The sequence below is a fragment of the Hermetia illucens genome, chromosome 6 (genome assembly GCF_905115235.1).
Source record: "Hermetia illucens chromosome 6, iHerIll2.2.curated.20191125, whole genome shotgun sequence".
NCBI lineage: Eukaryota > Metazoa > Arthropoda > Insecta > Diptera > Stratiomyidae > Hermetia > Hermetia illucens.
Window position 1 is genome coordinate 11,494,609 of NC_051854.1, and position 23,453 is coordinate 11,518,061.

Sequence of the window (23,453 nt, forward strand, 5' to 3'; positions counted from 1 at the left end):
GGCTATGAGCCTGTGTGTTTTAGATGTACCTCATTCAGTTGTTTCAGCGCTTCTTTGTTAAAGATTATGTAGCCGTGAGGATTTATCCGCTTTCTTTTTCCTTCATATGAGATCCTTTTTTGTTCAATTCAAGGATCTGTGCCCTTAATTTAGAAAACTATAGCCCATTAAGCATCATTTTTTCTTCGGAGAGGTGAGAAGCTTACTTTGTAATTGGTGGTTTCAACCCTCAGCATGTCTGGTAGTTTTTAGAATGTCTGCTTCTCATTTTGTGTTCACTGTTTGAATATTGAAGGGTTGTCGTCAGTGAGTTCAGTTGTTATCTCTCCGGTAATCTTGAACCTGCCACCCTCAGGTAAAATATCTCACTGTATAAAGCCTGATGGAAACAAGCAGGTTGTTTTTCACATAATGACGTCCTTGAACTTAGCTCTTCTTCAAATAAAAACAACAGTTTCCCAGCAAGCAGCCTCTGTTCTCCTGGAATTCCTCTCCGTTCAGTCCTTATTCGAATTTTCGTTCATCAAAATCAAACGAATTTTATATCACCCTTCCAAGTTTCCATTCATCATCCCTTTGAGCGCATTTTGTCTATCGTTTTCATGCATCTATTCATGTTGTTGACGCATCTTGTACTTCATCAGTCCCTATCTTCCATGTGAGTCAAATGCATGGACAATGAACATCAGCATAAGCAAGCAGCAGCACATTCCCCCACCAGGGTGTTTTGCAACCGACAAAAACCTTATGATAAATTTATGATAGAAAGGGTCTTTCGCGCGTATGCTTTCTCAGTTCCAAAAAAAGGTTACACATGGTTGGCTTAACTCACACTGGGCGAAAAGCGTGGTGAAAAGATGCATATTGTTTTGCAGGAGCAACACTGAATTCAGACATTTCAAAAACTAAGGTACCGGCTTCCTAGCGCGCAATAATGAACGAGAAACAATTCCCGGTTGCACTCATTCATTCTCATGCCAAGCTGTATGTATCCTTTTTTGCCGGTTCTTTTTGAAAACATCAGGAGACTCGGGGCCGTTCTTTTTTGCACATTTAATTTTCTCCGAAGCCGCTTGCCTCGCTTCTCGGAATTTCATAGGGAACACAAACGATATCGAAAAAGTCATCCTGCTTACCAGAACTTGTAAACCACTCGTCGTCGACCCTCTTCTCCTTTCTACGCTCCACATGATCTTTTTCTATCGTTATGCCATCCACATTTCTTCTATCATGCGCCGAGGAGGGTGGGAGGCGTGTAAAAGTTTGAGGTTGTTATTCTGAGCGCACAGAATTTTCCATTCTCTTCGTTTCTACGTCCCAAGTCCTGAGTCGGAAAATGTGATGCCGTTGCGATAACAACGAACACACATCAAGGACGACGAAGACGACATTGAGGACGATAAAGTATAAGCACATATACAGGCATGATTGTAGGATGAGAGTTAATGTGTTCCAAGAACTGAGGAAGCTACCCACCTCGTCGTCGATCCAATCGACGCCGTTCTGGGCGACCTAGTCGTCCTTGCTGCTGTCATTCTTGGAAGACAGAGTTTTGGTATCGTTCTCGTTACATATAGCAGTGTAGCATGGCTCCTGCTGGAAATAATATGCTTCAGGGTGAAAACGAAGGAATATTACACGAGAAGGATGTCGTTGCCTTCTTCCCGTTCAGTTCTCTGTGTTTCCATCGTAGCTAAATGCTCGACGAGGAGTTTGTGTTCAAAGTTAGCTCACAACGCCTATAGATACGTCAAGGGTGAAATGAAATCGCATTTACTATGCTGCCTCGAATGTACAGGGTGGAAGTTTCGTAGGGTGGTTGAACGCCGTTGCGTTGTTTAGGAACCAATTTTATATGTGGGTCCTTGTGTATATGTCCTGCCATCCTTCCTAGTCCTGTGTAAATAGTATTTGACGGTATATTTCTATAACGAAACCTATCTTTTTGTACTGTCTCATCTCGACTATTGGAGAAAGTGAAAGTTTTTTGTTCAATCGAGGAATGGGGTGAAAAAGGACGAACGGGCGGCAACAACGACGTTGATGACGATAGTACGGAAAAGCCGGTCGCATGGTGGTAGGCGTAGTTGTGTTTCGATTTGATTTCAGCCTTCGGAGCAGATTCCGAATCGCATTCGAGCATAGAATATTCGTTCAAGAGTCCTTGTGGGTATATATGTAGCTGCGTTGTTGGGGTGTGTACACTTGGAACAGCTTTCTATCTGGCGTATCCAATTGAATAGAGTTCATTTCTACTATAGATGTCAAGCGAAATTTTCTCGACGGCAAAATTTTCGTTTTCTTTCCCCTGTTACGTTCCATCTTTTTGCTTGCAGACTTTCCTCCCAGCCTCCTTTGAAACATTTTTCCATAGAGGGACAATATCGTTACAGATTGCAAAGGGAGAGTTTGGGTAGATATAGATTGCATGATATTGCTGCTGGCTCCCACTGTTCAATAATAAAAGATTGTTGAAGTATCTGCTGATTTAGACACGATAGGTTGGTACTAGGCAGACATATAGGTTAGCAGGCAGGCAATAGAGAAAAGTATCTTTTTGAAGAGCAGAGGAGTGTCTAAGAGGCTTCTATTTATCTGAAACGAAACAATTATACATACCAGTCAACTTAGGATGAAACTTCGATGGAGAGTGAAGAAGTTTAAGCTGGCACTCGATCGACCAGAAACGAGCTCTAGTATAGAGTTCGAGAGGAGACAGGAAAAAGGAAAAGTTTCTGACATCTAACAATGAAAAAGATACGAAAGAGAAAATTATATTGCGGGCAGAGCGGAAAAATAAGTCGACCACTATCAATGTCCTAAATGCCTGACATGATATAAATGGAGTGTGAATATGGGACTATGTATGCGCCGTAGATACGCTGAGTATCTATGGAATTTTATGTATCTGAAAGGTTTTTGAGTTCGCTCATGAGAAATGGAAATTGTGCCAATTTACCTTGAGTTCATGTAGACTGAATGCGGAGGTGTGAATGTATGTGGATTATGTAGATGAGGACAATATGGATAACGATTTGTCTACGAGGAAGGATCGTGATTGTTTGTGATTTGGGTAGATTTGCAGAGTTGAGGAGGAAAACTCTCTAGGTCGGCCACACTTTGTATCTAAAGCTGTTCGAGTGGAACTGAGTCAACATTCTACTTTCTCTCATCGCGGTAAAGTACATAAGAGATTCCAACACCAGAAATAATCAAGGGCGCCCCGTCACAACTTCTCCATTTCCAAAGAAGCTCCTCAACCCATAAATAATTCAATTTCGAAGATTGATCTTCTTATCGTTCCCCTTTGATTCGATTCAGATCTGATCAATTTCAGGAAATTCCAGACAATGGATACCGGCAGAACCGACCAGATACCACAAAAAGATCTCACATCGTTGAAAGATTTATTTTATTACCGCGTATCATCCAATATGAGTACTCATGCGCATATGTATAGTACATACATATATATATGACTATGCTCGTCGTATCTTGACTGCTTCTCCGATGTATAAAGTGAATTACGTAATGCTTGTTGATTTCGAATTAAGAGCAAACATCGCAAACTTTCTGTATAAAATGTAAGTGTTTTGCACGCTTTTGATCGTTTGCGACACATGAATGCAGACTTGGGGTCGTGTTTTTATTAATGGGCAAGCCCCCAGACATATGGCGCCGTTGCGTCATTGCCATCGATATGTAGCACTTAATCATCATTAGCCTCATACCTACATTACGTATGAGCATATATAGAGATACTTACGTACAGTATATAGTATCTGTGGTAGCATAACAAAAACAGAACAGAAATAAAAACAAGACATCGTTCAATTTATAAATAAGTTGGTGGTATCGCTTTGGTATTATTTGTTTTGATTTTGTATAGCCGGCAAATGACGGAAGATTCATTCACATGATGTAATTTTAATGACCTAGAAATTCCTACCTGATTTCTTGTTTGCTCTTTGTATCTATTTTTGAATGGATATATGGTTGAAATGGGGTGAATGGGATGCAGTGATTATTTTGATATCAGATACAATTTGTTTTATTCTTGTAGCTCTGATATCGATGAATGTGCTTGAATGGGAAGTAGGTGACCCTGGACAAACAGAACTGTATTGAGACAAACCAAATTTAGCCAATCAATATTCAATGAACTAATCTCAGAAAGTTACTACTCCCCTAAGACCCACTTTCTCGTCTATTCATCGATTCAAACATTGCCAACCGGACCTAATCCTAAACAGCTCTTTTCAAGCTCAATAAATGGGCACAATTTCCAATTCTACTCGGACTACTCAATCATCCGAAACTTGTCTTGAATCACTTTTACTACCTCAATGGAATCAGAGGCAGTCCCTGTTTGCGTATACTCTCTAGATATGAATGAAACTAGGTTGGCAAATGAGTAGCTGCGGTTTTCACAAGTGTCGGACAGTTGTTCCTCTAACTAGAATGGCGACAGTAGTCTCTGTCAAAATCTTCATGTAGTATTGCTTCTCCGAGATGAACCTGGCCTGGAACCAAAGATTCCATTTTGTGCATGCTTCGAGCCAAGCTCATCCCCGATTCAATCACCTTACCTTGCTTCAAATCGTCAGTGCTCTATCGTTAACTCACCTTAATCCGAGTGCCATCTGCAACTAGGTCTGGTATCGATTGTGACTGTTGAATTCTTGATGGTCGCTTTAAGAACAAGCTCGTGGCCACCAAATCCGGATATTGGCAACATTGTTTCCCTGTGGTTGATATGTCCTTCCTTAAAAAAAGATCGATTCTAACTATAGTCAACTGTTTCATGGCATGGCTTATTTAACTTGGGTGTAGCTATGTTTTCCGAGTGGCTTACAACTACAAACATCTTCAAACCGTCAGAAAAGCCAGTCACCATTGCTTCTTCCAAGAAAACCACATAAATGAGATTCAAATCGAATTTCTAGGTGGCACGAAACGGTATTGTAAATACGCGGGTTAGATACGAGGAAGCCAACTGGTGCATGTGTCGATCACGCCTAGATAGTTTTTTTGCTATGCTTCCCCAACTGAACATGTGCAATGGTTTCCCTCAATCATACAAATTCAAGCAATATGCTGGTAGACGAATCTTCTGTATGCAATCTTCTTAGCTTCTTCCGACACGCGAAGACCAAGCACTGCGCCGGTTGGTTACACCCATAATAGAAATCCCCGAGTTCTGATGGTGTACTTATTCGCCCGTCATAAAAACCTCTCTGCACAAAAACCTACAATTTGCCGAGCTAAGTAAGCAGAGACATCCAATTAAGTCATAAAGTCTTTAATCTAACCCCTATTGATCAAATTGGAAGTCTTTTTGACGTTCCGTGTAACTACAATGCAACGCTTGTCGACCCTCATTTTATGCAAAGTCAGGCCTATGATCATTGTTATTATATTAACCGTAAACGGATTCACCGAAGCCCATATTACCGCTCTGGAAGACCAGCCATTTCCTCGATGATCAGGAGCAGTTTATTATATATCACCTTTCTAACATTTTCCTCATAGTGTCTAAGAAGCGAATCGAAAGTTCGATGCAGAATCCCGGACAATCTGACAAAATTATTGTCTCCAATATGTATGAGAATTTGCCTTAGATATTTTCCGATACCCACGGCGATCTAAAAAAAATTCCGTATCTTTTCTTGATGCGGCCAAAGGCTTCTTATTACTTTTAATAAACGTCATGAGAGTTTCAGCAGTTGTACGTAACAATCCAACCAATTCGTAGTTACCTTATGGCGTCGCTTCCAATAATGTCCTCGCTCCTCCATGTAGCTCACTTAAGTTCACTTCGAAAATCTAGGTCCCTTTTCCTCCCACTTCTTGTAATCCAGTTTTCCAATTATTTGGACGTCTCGGTGTCATATCGGGTATTTCAGCCCTCGCTGTTTCTTTTGCTGGTCGCTGCGGTGAGCAACGCAATTTGGGGCTGCGTCCAAAGTCAGTCATCTCTTCCTCGTTCGCTGCTATTTCGCCGATTTTTTTTGTTTGTGTAATAAATTTATTTTCCTTGGATTTTCTAAATGGGTCTAGTATTAGTTTCTGCGACATTTCCCGAACAGATTTAGTTACCCCTCTGTGTGTTAATAAATGACCAGTTTGTGAAGCACCTAACCGGATCTTGATCTTGGGAGTGATCCACTCCTTTCACGCTGTTTTCTCCACAATACGTATGTAGTATTAGATGCAACGGTGGGCAAGTAATCTACCGAGGCACTGCAGTGGAGGGAAATCGATAGCTGGTAGCCGGCTTCTTTACTCCCAAAAGATGCGGGCGCTGAGGTCTCGAGCGCCTGAACAACCTGTTCGATCTATGCATAAACCTGAACATGCACTCAGACCTCCAAATGCGTACAAGTGCATGTTCATACGCATCTGCCGAGCACTTTCTTATCCACGTGAAGCGGAATGCCTGATGGGAGTTCTGGTAACTTCGCATAGGTCTGTCTGTCACACTTACTTTTCTTAGAAACGGTTACTCCTATCGATACGGTATTCGGTCGGAAGGTGGGAACTGTTAACGCACACATGCAGCAGCGCTTCATTCTAGGTTGAGATTAAGGGAATATTCATTTACACAAAAGGATATGTAATTTTTTTTTATCGAATATAGAAATCAAATGACAGATTTCGATAAGTATTTTCCAAAGCTGGCCTCACTTCTGGCATTAATTGTAAAGGGGGGAGTGTGGGGGCGGGAATGTGATGTCCAAGAAAAGAGTAGTCGATACACCAAACCGAAGGAACAAGTTTCTTCTCAAATTAGTGCGGCCCGCCATCAAGTGGATGGACTATTCATTCCTAAACAAAAATTAGTTACCTTAATTGAAACCAGCTATGGTGCAAACCAGGCGGTTTCAAACAAAATAATTCATATCATTTTCGGGTTTTGAATTGAACAAAAAGTAGATTCGTTAGGCAGCATCTTATGAGATCGAAGCTAGCTGAGCAGGTACAAATATTTTTTGAGTTGAGTCCTTGCTGCTCCGTTGGTTGGTTTAACCGTTCACGCAGTCTCTTCCCCGGTCTCTCCTCTACCGAGTTTTGAATGGACCTCACTTCTGTTGCCTGGCTTACTTTTTCGTCCAGTCCCTTCACTTCTTTTTCATCTTGCAACTTGTCAACCTGATGCCTTTTGTCATGGTCCCTATCTGCTGGTGAATATACTGGCGTTCCTTGATGGATTCGCAGAGCTCCATGATTTTGATGCTCAGTACCATAAAGAAAGCTCCCGTTGCACATTGCATCTTATTTATAGTTAGGCGTCAGAGTTTCCTTTTTTACGTATTCTCTCACTAGGGTTGGCACTTTCAATTGTGGGGATTTCTGTCCGTAATGGTAGAAATCCATCGATAAGACCAGTGCTACTCCCACTGGTGCATTATCACATTTAATGGCATAGCAAGGAAGGTTCCGACTGCTGAGACACTGCGGTTATTGGATATCGACGGCGAGGAGAGGGGGGGGGAGGTTTACTCCCACCTACCCGACGTTGCCATAGGTATGCCAATGCACACATATCACCCAGTAGTGCCTTATCCGCACGAAGGAACGCGCTATACTAAAAGAAAAAAACAGCGATTAAAAATCAGATGGTAGCCAATTCCAGAGGCACTGAGGTAACTTCAGCTGATAATTGTATGCTATGCTTCATCCTAACGCCCTAAGTGCGTCAACCCTGAATCCACATTCGCCTTTTGAGTTATATCAGCGTAGGACACATCTCCCTTTGTGGAAATAATAATATCTTGCCCTTTTGTCCTGTTGCTTACTTTTGTTGCACCTCACTCACTACTTGAACTACCGCATGCAATTATCCGCTCGAAGATTAATCGCAACCCTCTTGAATGCAACCTCAATGGCTAGACCCCATGCAAGGAGTCCATAATACCCTGTATTTACCCCCTTATGGTATAATTATTGTTTTCCACTATGCAGAATTTACCTTAGGTCAACTATAATAATCGTTGGCGCCTGTGATTATTACTGTAATTTGACTCAGGTAATTTATTCACAGCTGAGTCGACTTGCATCCGACATTCAGTCACGATACAAGTGCCATCAGTGACATTTGAATCGCAATGTTCTCCTACGAGAGCCTAGTGTGTGCCAACGATTGAGGAGCGAGGGAATTGCACTCTCCATCCGAAACAGATCAAGCCCCCACCTAGGCATGATGTTGTACCCCCACAGCCACAGGTATGGATGCTGGCTAAAGAACAAATCTGGGACTGTACCATTGCTTTTATCATCCTATGGATGCCCAAATTCATACAAAGTGTCATGTCAACGCTATGCTTGACGTAACGCAGGATTCTACAATAGATTAATGGTGGGATTGTTCCCTTGAATTTTCGCTTCCTAATCCTGATCAGCCGATCGTATGGATAATTGGTTCCTGGTGACACCATAAGAGGTATTCTTCCGGTCGCTGGACTTTGACATACTGTCAGGAAAGCCGCCCAGGGTTCCAGTGGCCGTCGACCATAATGAACTGTTCAATATCGATCTGATGCCCTGTTTCATTCTGTCTTGATTTCCGAAAAAGGTCCTAATTGGCGAAGAGCATCACATTTACCAATGGTGACCTCGTGAAAAATTCTGATTGAATTGAATTCACCTTCTCTGGAATAAAAAAAATGCTAAATTGACGTTTAGAATTTGTAATTTATCTGATGCTATCTTCAATCCATTTACAACAAACAAAAAAACCCAGTCAATGGTCTTAATACTATTGCCTCTTCCCAAGGTTCCCAGATCATTTAAAAGCCAGTCAATAACTTTATATTCACCCTCATATCGTTTACTGAATGCATTAACTAATTTTTCTTTATTTCCCTTTTAATTGCAGGAATTAATTGGACAAAATAGTAATGATAGCTCTTCGTGTGGTGGAATTGGTGGTGGTTTGGGCTCAGGCCCACCTGGGACACCTAATTCTCAACAGGCGATGAGACCGACACCATCACCTACTGGTTCATCGGGTTCAAGGTCTATGTCACCGGCTGTTGGTAAGTAAATTCTTCTTTTTTATTAAAATTATTGAATCGGTTTTCCAAGTATAATATTAAGGATAAAATGAAATTGAGAGGATAGACTTCATGACGTATCTAAAATAATTTTTTCTGTGTTCTATGGAAAAAAATGCTGTCGTATAACATTAAAATGGGTCGAACCGACCTTGATTAAGGAAACTGGCTAAAGGTTGACAATAAAGAAAAGCCTTTAGAGAGACGATTCAATCCAATTATTATATTATATGGGTGGCGGGGAGTGTACACGCATTTTTCCCACTGAATATAGTCGTGTGGGGTATCAAGTGAAAGGTGTCTATCAGTACTTTTCAAAGTTTTCCATTTCTGACATTTGTTGTAAAGGGGGAGGGTGGAGTGTGGAGCCTGATAAGTGATCATTTCTTGCATGGACTCATTCTGAGAAGCTACTCAACCGCAAAATATGAAAAAGTCATGAAGCTGCCACTTTATGTAATGCTCACTTTACCTGCTTCTCGCACAAGCAGCTTACTCCCAGGTATTTCAGCGATGTTTTCTGTTTCCGCTCCTTGGTAAAAAGTACCAACTACACAAGACGGAAGGACAAGCTTCAGCCCAAAGCCTTAAAGCGACGACTTGGTCGTCAATATAGTCTCGCTCGCATAGACGTCTACTTCGTGGGAATGATTGGATGTTATGATTATGTCATTTGCGAATCCAACGACAACGGCTTGCTTAGGTACTAGGAACCTTAGAACGCCATCATACATTATGCTCCACAACAGAAGAACCACAACCCTTCGGAACTACTTACATCCTTGTCTCCTACGTTATATTGTACATCCTTGGCTCCCGTCCGTCTGTCAGAAGTAGTCGAAGATTATACGAATATGAATAGTTTGGCACTTGTAATGCGATGAATGGTTCGATGATACATGATGATGTCAGAGTCATCGTTGCGCAGTATTCTCTCTCGTCAAAAGCTTTTCTGGCTAGCTCGAAAGCCGCTTTGATAGCATCAACCACTATGCGAGCCTTCCGGAAGCCTAACCACTTATTTTATAAATAGCCGCCACTATCAATTATTAGCTATAGCCGGTTATACACTATCCGCTCGAGAACCTTGCCTATACTATTCAGAAGATGTCTTTAAGATGTTGGCTCACCTATCGGCCTATCTAGCTTCAGGATCAATACAAGGTTTTATAATTTCCACTTTGTGGGAAAATACCCTTTTTTATCCACTCTTAAAACACCTGTGCGAACACATTCGGTGCCATTTTAATTGCCAATTTCAGCGCCTTGTTGGGAATTCGATCAATATCGGGGGTTGAGATATCCCGGACTCCAGAGCTTCGTCTGCAGTTATTGGAAGAATATTTTCGGCGCCCACTGGTATCGTCTGTCAATGGTAATATATATCCTGGTGGTCACTATATGTATACTCTTCGCTAACATGCCATTGTAGACGTTCTCCAGCGAGTCACGAAAGTAAGATCCACGACAGAGCCTAGTGTTTAAGTTTCTGTTATTGGGTGATTTTTAATCAGGAGAACACCTCGAATAGAATTCTTAACCTTTAATTTGTTTCCCGGCTTCCTTGCTCAACCTTCCAAGCGTTGTTGTCTCCAGCAGTAATTTTGGGGTTGCGTCTTTTGTCGTCTCTGGTTAGTCTATCTAGCATTGCAATATTCTAAAATTTCATACTTGGAGCGGTATAACAGCTGCAAATGTAGAGGTCATCGTCGTATTCGTGATGCTTCATTACTCGATTACTATAAGCTTACATCGCCGCCTTCTGTCCGTTTCCCAAACACCTCAATGGACACTTTTGTATTATTCGCAGATAATAACAACATCGATTTCTTTTTCATACACTTTCTGTGTCACCAGGTCTTGAGTGGCTTGGCGGTAGTTTAAATTCAGCTGGATGACTCCCATTTATGTGGAGTACTTACCCCGGGTACTACCCGTTAGATAGTTGCAATTGCGATCTTTGGTTTCTCTGCATAGAAGACAATGAGGATTCTTAGTGCGAGAGAAGAGCTATCCGAAATTGACCACAAGACTCTCCTTTATGATATCTACTAACATGAAGTCAACAATATTATATTATTATATCTCGAAAATTTGACGAACCTTCCTTTAAGTTGATACTAGATCCGTAATATTATATAACATAGTTAACAAAGTTATAGGTGGTTATATTTGCTCTTTCGCGTAAAATTACTATTCCCTAAGTGATAAAATGTAAGTACAACGAATTGAATATCGTATATACTACAAACTGTGCATAAGTGGAAATTTTGTGTACCCAAATATTGTTACAAAAAATATTCAACAAAACCTTTCTTATTTTGTTTTCGTGTATCCGCGTCAAAATTTTCCTAGAAATATTTCTCTGTCTTTCTCTCTAGAAGAGCTTACTGCCATTCTGCTCAAGCACAAGCGTACCCCTGCCCCTGGTATTGACATCACTTATCAATATGTACGACGCTTGTTGGTTCCTGAAGACCTCTTCGCTTTCCTACAGCGGATTAACATCATCTGGTGCATTTTGATCGCACCTGATTGGTCCATTGTTTCTGGTGGTACCCATCCCCAAAGCTCTTAAGGACCCTGAACTTTTGACATACGCTATTGGCGCCTGAGGCCCTCTAGGTTTTGCTAGAGGGGCTTCACCTCACCTGGTGCAATTTGATCCCACCTGAGGATTGATTCGGGTGCTACCCATCCCCAAAGCTCTTAAGGATCCTCAACTTTTGACGAGTTATCACCCTATCGCTTTCATTAATATGTTTGCCAAACTCTTAAATTCGATGGTCAAGGTTCGTATCAACAATTTTATTAATGAATACAAAGTCCTGCCGGCCAACTGCTACGCCTAACTCTGCAGGCAAATCTATGTCTGCTTGCATTAATGATGTTCTGTTGTACATGTCGATAGCTAAGGTGAGGGGTCAGCTGGTTTTGGCTGTGGTGCTGGATGAAGAATGCCTACGCGAGGCGAGGTGACATAATGCCACGTTTCCGTTTACCTGCTGAAATTGCTCTATGGGTGTGAAGGATAATATCCAAAACGCCTTCAACTAGGGCGGGACAGTGTTCAAGTTGGCAATGGTATCCCCCAAGGATGTGTTTTAAGTCCTATGTTGTTCAACCTTTATACAGCATCACTGTACAATAAATGTTCTGATAGTATTGAAATCTTCCAATATACGGACGAATTCCTTATTTTGGCCATCAGAGACAATTGGAGTTCGAACCCCAAATGTTTGCAAAGCCAGGTTAATCTCTTTGTTGATAAATCCCGTAGATTGGGCCTACAAATCAACACAACCCAATCCCAATCTATATTCTTTAAAAGAAGCAGGGTCACACCCCTGCTCATTAAAGTTAGTAATCAAACCCTTGCTCATGCAAATTCATCACCTTAAGCAGGTTTTTCTTGGGGCCTCACACCCAGAAGGCCATCAATCTCCATAGATCGGTGGTAAGGCCTATCTTAGAGTATGCAGCTATGTCCAAAATGAATCCGCCCAAAGACTTTGAAAACAAGCTTAAGTCTATATCTACTTGTATTCTGAGAAGATGCCTAGGGTTAACCAGAACCACCCCCTTACACCAAATTTTTATTTGACTAAGGAGCCGTCGCTCCGTTTCAGAAGGCGTCTCTTGGCGGCCAACGAACTTCTTAAACTAAAGGAATGGAATCCTAATACCTATAATTTGGTGGAAAGCGCGGATGCTGACAATGGTCTGTCCTCGGTCTATAGGGCGTTCCGGAGCCTGTTTGACACTGTAGTTCCCAATGAAGTTCCCATGATTTTAAATAAGTTTCAGGTCATTATGTCTTATGGTTTGAGATGAACCTTTAGCAGAGCCCTCGTGGCGGCTGCTGGTGGGAGGTTGGTCGATGGCCTTAAGTTTAGAGGTTTTCTGGTCTTGGCGTCAGGTGCTGCCTTCAGGCGTGATGGATCGGCCTGTGCGGTGATTGGTCTCGACGGGCCCCAAGTTTCACTGTTTTCCTTAAATGTTAGTTTAGTTTCGGCGGCTCTTTGTTGTTCTTCAGGTCATCGAGGTGGCCTTCAGGATGGATGAGGAGAAGGTTGCCATCATTACAGATTCTCTCCAGCCTTGTAAATTACTCAAACAGACTTCACGATCGCACTACCTAATGGGCAAAATACATGCCTGGGCTTCTGACCCCTGTCACTGCCCGGCTCATGTGGGGCAGCCATTAACTGAACTTGCCCTTGTAGAGGCCCGTAGGCCTTTAGGTTTGTATCCCACGAGATTGGTGGAGCCCTCCTCTGTTAATACAGAAGGCCGTTCAACAACACTCATACAAGGAGTGGGAAGATGACATTTTGGCAATGTCACGGATTACAGGATATTTTTCTGCCAACATTCACGCAACTTTACCTATAATTAAACCGGAGGCCACGCGTTTACTTACAGCTTCCGAGGGAAAATTACTGAATTGCCTTCAAACCAATCACACATATAATAAAGTCTTTCTCAAGAGGTTTGAAAACATAGCTTCGGACATATGTAACACTTGGAAAGTTAGGGAAACTAATGAACACAATCTTCTATTGTAAAGAGTATACCAAGTTTCGGGTAAAGTGTAGATGGTATAACAAGCATTTTATCCTTCAACAAATCCTGTTGAGTAGGGATCCTTCCATGATTGATAATCTTTTATATTTGTTTAAGGAAACTAGAGTCAGATTATGAAACTTTTTCTACTGCTACTACTTCTACTTCTGATACTTATGGGTTTGTAAGTATATCGGTTAATTAAAAAAGAATCTAACTTAGAAAATTTGTATGTGACCTTTTTTTTGGCCATAGTGTGTTTCTGGCAATATAGGCTAAGTGCTCAATCCTGTTGGTGTACTTCGTGGGTAGTATCAGATCCTTTTTGGAATGTTAGCCTGCCGGCTCTCAGGGAACAAACAAAACCAAGCAACAACAGAAATATTATATTTTGATAGTCTTTATAAAATTCGAGTTCCTTTCTGCGTAGATCGCCGACTCTTGGAGGCTCCTCAACTGAACGCCACTAAACTTAGTGGCGAAAAATTAGAGTTTAAAAATCTAGAGAATCTGGATCTCTAAAAACAAACTATTAGGATTCGCATCAATGATCACTTTTAATGAATTCTAAAAACATGGGTCATTATAGGAGGGAAATGGAAAGTCTGGTGCAAATACCAACATTATTAATAAAGTTAAAGTGAACCGTATTCCAAATGTATACAAAACACACTTACTTTTCGGTTTGCCAGTCTAATGTGTGCCTTTGGAAGTGGTCGTCAATATTCATTGCTAACTTGCTAGTATTACTATTGATTTTGTAGTTCAGCCTACAGGTTTTTTTGAATTTTTGCGCTCATCGTACCATGCTCCACCGCGTTCAGGTCTTCCTTTAAATATAGTATACGCAAACTAGACCCCGCATTGCATTCTAAATGGATGAGAACGATGAAGGTAAAAGTTTTTTTTAGGTTAGCAGGCTTGGCTTATCTGAATTCCTCCTTTCGGATTTGCGTTTTTGGGTAGCTTCAGTGTTGATACCAGTCCGTGTTAATGTCTCCGCCTTTCTTGGGCGGCTAATTTCAGCCGGTCAGCAAGGCAAACTTTTCCTTCAAAACCTGAGGGATGATGTAAAAACCGATAAACACCGACCATGTTGGTTAACTCCAGATCAAACTTTATTTTCCATGTATTTAGATATGAAAGCTGATGCCTGAATGCCCCTTCTCCAAATTTTTAAAAGTCACGCTGATTTTCAGTACCACCATCAGTACACTCCGACAACATTATCTTTTATTAGGTTTTCATCTACGCAGTCAAAATTATTTCTACTCACTCTTTCTGAATAATTCTCTCTGAATTTGATTAGATTATATTTTCCTCCTTTTTTGCTGATAATTTTAGATTTCGTCCAACTTAGGAATATGAAAATATAGCGTTATCTGGAATAGAAGTAGTTTAACGTATACTAAAAAGTAAACATTCCAAGATTGTGTGAATAATAGTTTTGAAAAAAATGGGAATTTCCCCATTTTTTTTGGAGATAATAAAATGAGCAAATTAAATTGCCAGTTTGTGTATGATTTCGTTAGATTGATTGCTAATCTATTTATACTTATTCTGATGTTAGGCTTCTTAGATGGATGTTTCTTAAAGTAAAGGCTCAGTCATGGATCCCTCCCACGCTGGAACAGTTCAACCACCTAGCCATGGATTTCGACTCCCCATCGTCTGAATTGCTTTCTCAAATTTTCCGCAGAAATATTCAAATTTTTTTGATTTGAAGTTTCTATGAAATTTAGATTTTAGTATAATGTCTCAGAGCAAATATATCTTTTACCTCCTCTCGCTTTCAAGAGTCATCAGAGCATTGAACTTGTCATATCTTTTAAGGACCTTCACCCACTTCCACTCTACACACCATTAATCTACTCTTCACCAAGTCAACCGAAAAAAAGGCAAAAAGGGACCCAATTGCCGTCACCATCCTCCGGTCGATGCCATTCAAAGGCATCATCATCATCCTAAACACAACCGGAGTTTTATGAATCGAATGGAAATGAGACGACGAAGGAAGCAAAAAAAAAATATGTAGAAGTGAAGAAGTATATATTCCATTGCGGCAACAACACAAGCCCATTGGGGAAACCCTTTTTAGACTTACACTAGACGATGACGCGTCTCTTTTTAGTAGGTACACTTGCTACTGGGCTATTACTTCTGATGTGCCAGCAGCGGTAATAACAACAACACAACCGGCTCAGTATACGCTTTCGCTTTTGTAGAGACGTTTCTTGCCATTATCATCCTTCCTCCACCTCTCGACCGATGCCGGTTGCTGCGACCTCGTTGTTTCCTTACAAGGTCTCCTCGGTGGTTGTTGATGTTATTTTGGGTGTTATTGATGCTGCCGGTATAGATGTTCTGGCTCATGGTCTCCCTAATGCTGCTTCCCGGTCCCTTGGCTTTGATTCTTTTTTGCTCATACATATTAACTGCTGAATGTGGATGAATCAATGGTTGACGTCGCCATGCCGGGAGAACTCGAAATGAGTATAGACGCCAAGGGCAATTTTATAATTTCCTTAAGGAAGATAGCCTTAGTGGGCGGGTGGGCCGTATTTACTCCCAATGAAGTTTTGCTTGGGCTCTATTCCCTACTGGTCTTTGCTCCGTTTGTCCTGAGCTCTCCTTAAATGTGGGTTTTTAGGAATTTGCAAAAATTAGTGCCAACGCACATGTGCTCGCTAGGCTACAATCGCATTACTGATTCTCTTGGCTCCTCTATTCATATCCATATAACTCTTTATAGCCATAGCACTGGGATGACTCCTCGCCTGAAACTCTACAACAAAAAAACTGGGATTAGTTAACTTTTAATGTCAGACAAGCATAGAAATGGGTCATCTTTGCCTTCAGCTGTTGGAGCACAGAACAGGCATTAATTTCGCCTCTTGATCTCATACAATTTTCAGATCACGAATTACGAAACTGAAAGGAATTTGAAGGAATGTGAGAAGATGCCGGTAGCCCTCATCCTCCGTGTCCGTCCGTTGGTTTTCTCATTCATTCATTCATCACATAAATTGTAATGTTTTGCCTTACGACGGAATCGTGACATACATTTTATTCGTTTCTGGGGTATTATGTAAACAGAACAAGTGGAACGTTGGAAGATAAAAGAATAAGAAAATCGATACGAAGATAAAAAAATTGAGGTCCGCCTCACCTCCCTGGCTTATAACTCGATATTTGTGCAGACCGAGATCAAGGTTCCTCTCCGTTTTTGTAATACCACCTTGTTCTGTTGTTTCTTGAGCTAAGTCTTCGGGGGGCTTTCCCGCTATTTATGGGATTATATAATCAGGTTTCCATTCACAATTATATCATTACGTCCACGGTAAAAACGACGGAAGGCAGCTTGTGCACGGAGAACCGGAGATGCTTTTATTGGATATTAATGGTTCAATGTATCGATGATTTCATGATTGAGGTGTGAGCTCCATTTATGATTTGATTCCATTTGTGATGGAAAATAGTTTGGATAGTCACTTAATTGGAAGTGGTAGTAAAAAATTGAGACCGCCTCGTGGGGCAATTTAATAAGGCAACTGTTTACGTTTTATGATTGGTACGAAATTGAACGTAAATAATATGGAAACTTTTGATTGTTTGAAATTGGGTCAGATTTCTTTTAACTGTAGGTGAAACTGAGTATAAATGATTCCAGTCAGTGATGTCAGTAAATGCTCAGTTAGGTTTGAGTTCGGTAGTTTTGCGCCTCCAGGAAATCGTTGTTAACATGCGGGATTTGTTTCTTCATCCAGAAACTATGCCCTGAGGTCTCAGAATTGCTATCTTGTCTCCAAACGATTTTTCCATTCTTCAAAACATTTCTTAAATTCACTCATCGGGATGTCCTTTAAGCCTTCCAACGATTTTTATTTCACCTCCTCCACAGTCGCAAAATGCTTTCCTTTCATATTCCTTTTGAGTCTGGGAACAAAAAGAAGAAACAAGGGGCTAGATCCGGTGAGTATGAGGGGTGGACAATCGGTGTCATAACGTTTTTGGTAAAAAATTGCGGTGTGGGCCGGGGCGTTCTCATGATGGAAGAACCAGTCGCATGTGCGCCAAAGATCTGCCCTCTTCTTCCGGATACTCTCCCTCAATCTTTTCAAAATCTCCAAGTAGAACTTCTGGTTGATAGTTTGACCCGGGGGAACGAACTCCGCGTGGACAACACCTCTGCAATCGAAGAAACAAATGAGCATTGTCTTGATGTTTGACGAGGAGAGCCAGCTGTCATCCACTGGCTTGATTGCTGCTTTGCTTCGGGGTCGTATCCATAGCACCATGATTCATCACCAGTAATCACCTTGGAAAAACATTCAGGGTCCGAGCTGATTTTGAAGCTCAAAACGTACTTGAAGTCGACGCTCCCTTTGCTCGTCTGTGAGAAGGCGCAGAACGAATTTGGCTGCAATCCTTCTCATGTGCAAATCTTCGGATAAAATTCTCTGAATTGAACTCCATGACAGTTTGATCAATGGTTCGGCGGCGGTCTCCATGAACGAGGGCATTGATTTTGTCGATGTTTTCATCAGTTCTTGACGTTGAGGGCCGCCCTGAACGAAGTTGGTCTTCAATAGACATTTCTTTATTTTTAAAACGTGAAAACCAATCGTAAACTCTGGTTTTACTTAAGGCAGCATACCCATAAGCAGTCTTAAGCATTACAATAGTTTCCGCGGCCGATTTCCCTAACAGGAAACAAAATTTCACAGCCACGCGTTGTTCTCGACAATCTGCTATTACGTTTTCGCCGAAATGTAAAAAGTTCGTTCGCAGTCACCGCGACACAACTTCCCACACTGACGCAGGTGTCGTAACATGTGGTCAAACAATAGGTTCCCCCACTCTCCCTCCCCACCGCAGCGTAATTCCCGGAACTTATGGGTCCCCCTCGTATGTCAATCACGATCACCAGAAAACTCCCTAAAGGAGACCAACCCCAAATAACCATTTTCAAGGTAGATCTAAAGAGCGAAATTTTCAGAATGGAATCGTTCCAACAGGTTGCTGATCCCCATCTTCTTCTTTTTCTTCAGCCTTTGTCCCGTTCACAAGCTGGGTCGGCTCATCGTGATCGGTTTCGCCAATTGGCTCTATCGAATGCCTGATCTGGATGCAATCTCGAGGCTTTTAAATCCCCCCATCCAGTGTATCAACTCACCGTTGTTTAGGCCTGGTTTTTGGTCGTTTACCATCGACTTTGATGTTCAGACCAATTTTGACAAGTGAATTCTCGTTAGCACGAATTGCGTGACCATACCATCGAAGATGCCTCTCTCGCAACTTTTCCACGATCGGTGCAACCTCATAACGATCGCGGATATTCTCATTTCAGATGTGATCAAAACGTGTCATGGCACTAGTCCAACACAACATCTTCATCTCCATTACCGGAAGACCCCGTTCATTGTCTTTTATAGTTAGCCAACACTCAGAACCATAGAGAGCGACAGGACAGACAACATTGCGGTAAATTTTAGATTTGAGACTTTCGTTAATATGTGGATCACAAAAAACACCAGTTGTGGAACATCATCTGCATAAAGCAGTGTGTGACGGTGTCCATAACAAGAACAAAGAAGAGTGGTGAGAGGGCGCTTCCTTGATGAACACCAACAGAGACACGAAGCGGTTTTGATACAGCCGCCATCCTTCGAACTTTACTTTTTGGATCGTGGTAGAGCAATTGAATACAGCGCACGAGTTCTTCTGGCACTAAGTGTTGTGGTAAAGCATACCAGATGAGTTCGTGTGGCACACGGTCAAACGCTTTCTCTAGATCCCAAAAGTTTCCTGATCCCCATGGTACCAGATAATTTCCGAACAGCCTCGTGGTTCATCCATTCCAGAGGGTCTGGCCCCCTTTCTCCACTACATTGGGACGAGAATTATCTTCCATTTACAGAAAGACAATCTCGATTGCTTCGTGTGATTTAAGGTATGATCTCAGAGACTTAGTTGAAAAGATACATTTGCAATTTTTCCCTTCTTTCTTCAGATAGACAGATTTATATATATTTAGATATATTCCCTACTGCAGCTTGTACTTCCAATTTTGGAATTGTGAAAAAAATGCAATCGTTTTCCTTCTATCTTATTAGGGATCATAAAGATGTATTAAATCAATCTGCCTCAGAAAATATAAACCTGATAATAGTCTTTCTATTTTAACAGTTTTCCCTTGCAGCATTTTAATTGTTAGTTGCTTCATCAATAAAATCCAACGAATAACAATTGTCCACAACTGAATGCATTTCCACTTGGATGTTATCCATGATCGGGGTTTAGTGGTAATAAAACTAAAACATGCACCTCTCGAACTGCATTGAAACCGGTTGAAGTTGATTTAAATCCCATAAGCCTCACCGCCTGTAACCAAATAATGAGGAAGCTTCGAACTCTTCTTATATAACACTTGAGGTGATTGTTATTTTTTAAATTATACCGGACAAAGATCCAAGGAGGTGACCATTAAAAATTAAAAGAAAAAAAATGCTTGTACAAACGGAACGAAGACAAGTTGTGGACCCAACTCTATAATTTATTTATCTTACCTTCAGTGTTGAATAACTATTGTGGGAATTCCAGATGATCGACGTATGCATTGAAAAATGCATAATAAAAGTTGTTTGCTATACTCGATATCGTTTCAGAGAATGCAACACTCAGTAGATATGCGTTTTAGATTTTTAGTAGACTCGTATTTGTCGTGATTTAGTAAGGTTAAAAAAGACGTCAGAGCATATTGGGTGAACAGCATAGATAGATAGATTTCTCTAGTTAACATAAGTACCTTCATATGTGGGTATTTGCAACATGTTAAAGTGAAACTGTTGCACTATAATGGTCTCCTCAACTGTCAGCTTGACAGAAGTACTTTGGTCAGGTGGTTACATTTTTGGGACATCAGTAGAAAGTGAAGTACAGGCTTGAGAATTTTTAAATGAATTTCCACTAAGTGAACTCGATTGGACTTCAAAATCAGATTTGTCCACTCAGTGACAATCTATTTTGACATTTTAATCTAGGTGGTTGCCAATGTGGAACCCTTTTTTCTAGATTATCCTTTGTCTCCTTTGTTAACTGGTTAGATGATTGCGAATGTTGATAGCATTTTCCTATCGGAACCACGTTGAAGCTTTCTTCTATAATGGTTTATTCATTTATGACTCTCACTATTCTGCTGCCTTCAGTTTATACTACAAGCTAAGCCAGGAGAGAAAACTAAGTTCCGAATGAACGCACGGTTTTTCGCACACATGATCTAGATATCTAAACACAAATTTGGTGTCGGAAAAGTCTTGCATCCAATAGTAGACTATTTCTACGCTGATTGCTGATGATATATTCGCTTGAGTCAGCCCTTGGGGTTCTAAATGTACTCCAACAGTCAAGGGTCCACTTGTGCTGGCGATTTCGTATTATATGTAATAGAAACTCGTCGGTGAACTGACCTGGGATCTTTCTTTCTGAATGGATGAACTAGGTAAGGATTCACCCTATTTCCTTGTCTATGTTCGTGGTGTGATCAACACCTTTTTCTTTGATTAGTAAATTCGACAGTAATAACAGCACATTACAATTGATTTAATTTTGCTGAAGTGAATGAAGTCATCTTCGGAATATAATCCTAAGAACCAGTGCACGCAATGATTACTGGCGACTCAAGCTGATACTTCATGTATCACTCTGAAACTATAAGGCAGATTAGCCCTAATTTTCCCATGTCCCAAAAAATTGCCTATATCAGTAATTTACAATGAGATAGAATTTAGACCCTTTTGAAATCTTCCTATTTCGAAAGTTTATGAATTCAAAAAAATTTTGAGCGTGTAGTTCGTAGAAAGAGAGTAAAAGGTACTGTATGATCGACAACTTCTTCTAGTCTGTACTGGAGGATCTCGTCAATCACATGCAGGCTGTTCGACTAACCTTTCTTGCACGAGGGCTTTCTTGATGTTGTGAGGCCTCAAACTTTAAGTTTTGAAGGCTTTCTAGTTGTCTCCTGCCGCGCAGGTGATGAGTCTATATTTGTTAAGTGTTTTGGTGCTGCCGAACTTGCTACTATCTCATACCTTTATGACAAAGTCCACGAATTGGGGTATTTTTTTTTTTTTTTGTGCGTACACGGAGGTGGAAAATCTTAGAAAGACACGTCCGCCGCCCGAACGGCGGAACTACAGCGGGCGCGTGTTGGATTCACACCCACTAAAAACCACCCCCGGTCTCTCCAGCCCCAGCCCCGCGGGACCACCATTGAGGTATTACTTCGCGGGGTAGGTTTGCTCTTAGGCACTCATCCTTCCCCTATTTGCAGCTTTCCTCCTTCTTTGTTCCTTCAGCAACTCCTCCTGCATTTGGATGATTGCGGAGCCAACCGCAAGCCACTTCTCCTCGGACTCCAGCATCTCAGTAACCAAGCTCTCCGGGGTCCCGCTCCTGCCCAGCACCTGGTTTAAGCTCCTTCTCTCCATCGCAAATCGTGGGCAGTGAAACATCACATGCTCTGGATCCTCCGGTATGCCATCGCATCTGGGACAGTTAGGAGAATCATCCAACCCAAAGCGGTGCAGATACTGCCTGTAGCAACCACCTTGTCCCGTGAGGAACTGGGTAATGTGGTAGTTGGTCTCCCCATGTTTTCGCTCAAGCCACACCCTAATGTTGGGAATGAGCCTGTGCATCCACCGACCTTTCGTAGACTCGTCCCATCGTTGCCAGAGATCAAGCGACTCTGACCTTGCCGCATTTCTACGCTGTGCATGCCCCTCCATATGTCTTGCATTGTACAGGACACTCATTTCTTTGGCCAGAATGTCAACCGGGATCATGCCTGCCACCACCAATACTGCCTCATCTGATGTGGTTCTAAAAGCACTGCAAACCCTCAAAGCCATCCGCCGGTAAACCGAGTTCACCTGCTTCCATCTCTGAGAGCTTGCAAGCGCCTCTGCCCACACAGGTGACGAGTAGAGCAGGATGGAGCGCACCACTCCGGCTAGCACCAACCTCCGGCAATGTTTCGGTCCACCAATATTTGGCAACATTTTTGCAAGCGCCGTGGTGGCACTGGCTGCCTTTTGGCATGCATACTCTTATGTGTTCCCTAAAACTCAATTTGGTATCAATTATTACCCCCAGGTATTTGATAGCCGGCTTTGATACGACCGTATGTCCACCGACCTCCACTTTTACAGTGTTATTTTTCCTGCGTTTCGTTATTAAGACCGCTTCCGTTTTCGCGTCCGCCAAGGTCAGTCCGGCCTTTTCTAGCCAGGACTTTACCGATCTCACTGTTTCCGTTGCGTAAACCTCCACATCGTCTGGGTGTTTTGCTGCAACAACCACAGCTAGGTCATCAGCAAAGCCAACAATCGTAGTCCCCTCTGGGACGGGAAGAGCAAGCACCCCATTATACATGATATTCCACAACAGGGGACCAAGTATCGATCCCTGTGGTACCCCGGTTGTGACAAGGTACTCTTTGGGGCCCTCATCCGTCCCGTACCAGAGAGTCCTCTCCGAGAGGTAGTTTTCCATCAAATTCGCTAAGTATCCGGGGACACCTATGTCAGCCAACGCTCCTTTAATTCGATTCCAGTTGGCCGAGTTGAATGCGTTTTTGACATCCAACGCCACCACGGCACAGCAGCCGCCAGAAATCACTGCACCTTTTGCCAGGTTTACCACCATGCCAATTGCGTCCACCGTAGAGTGGGCGCGTCGGAAACCAAACTGGCGTTTCGATAAACCATTGCTGGCTTCGACGATGGGCAGGAGTCCGTTGTAGATGACTCTCTCCATCATCTTCCCCAT

General features: G+C 41.9%; 1 protein-coding gene across 7 annotated transcripts in view; it reads left to right on the plus strand.

Moving 5' to 3' along the window:
* The window catches only part of LOC119659198 (trithorax group protein osa), a 403,506-nt gene that overhangs the window by 339,246 nt on the left and 40,807 nt on the right, over positions 1–23,453 (plus strand). For all 7 annotated transcript variants that reach the window (XM_038067160.1, XM_038067163.1, XM_038067164.1 and 4 more), the window contains one exon: positions 8,879–9,038. In XM_038067160.1, coding sequence (XP_037923088.1) covers positions 8,879–9,038 — 160 coding nt within the window. The remainder of the gene's footprint in view (positions 1–8,878; positions 9,039–23,453) is intronic.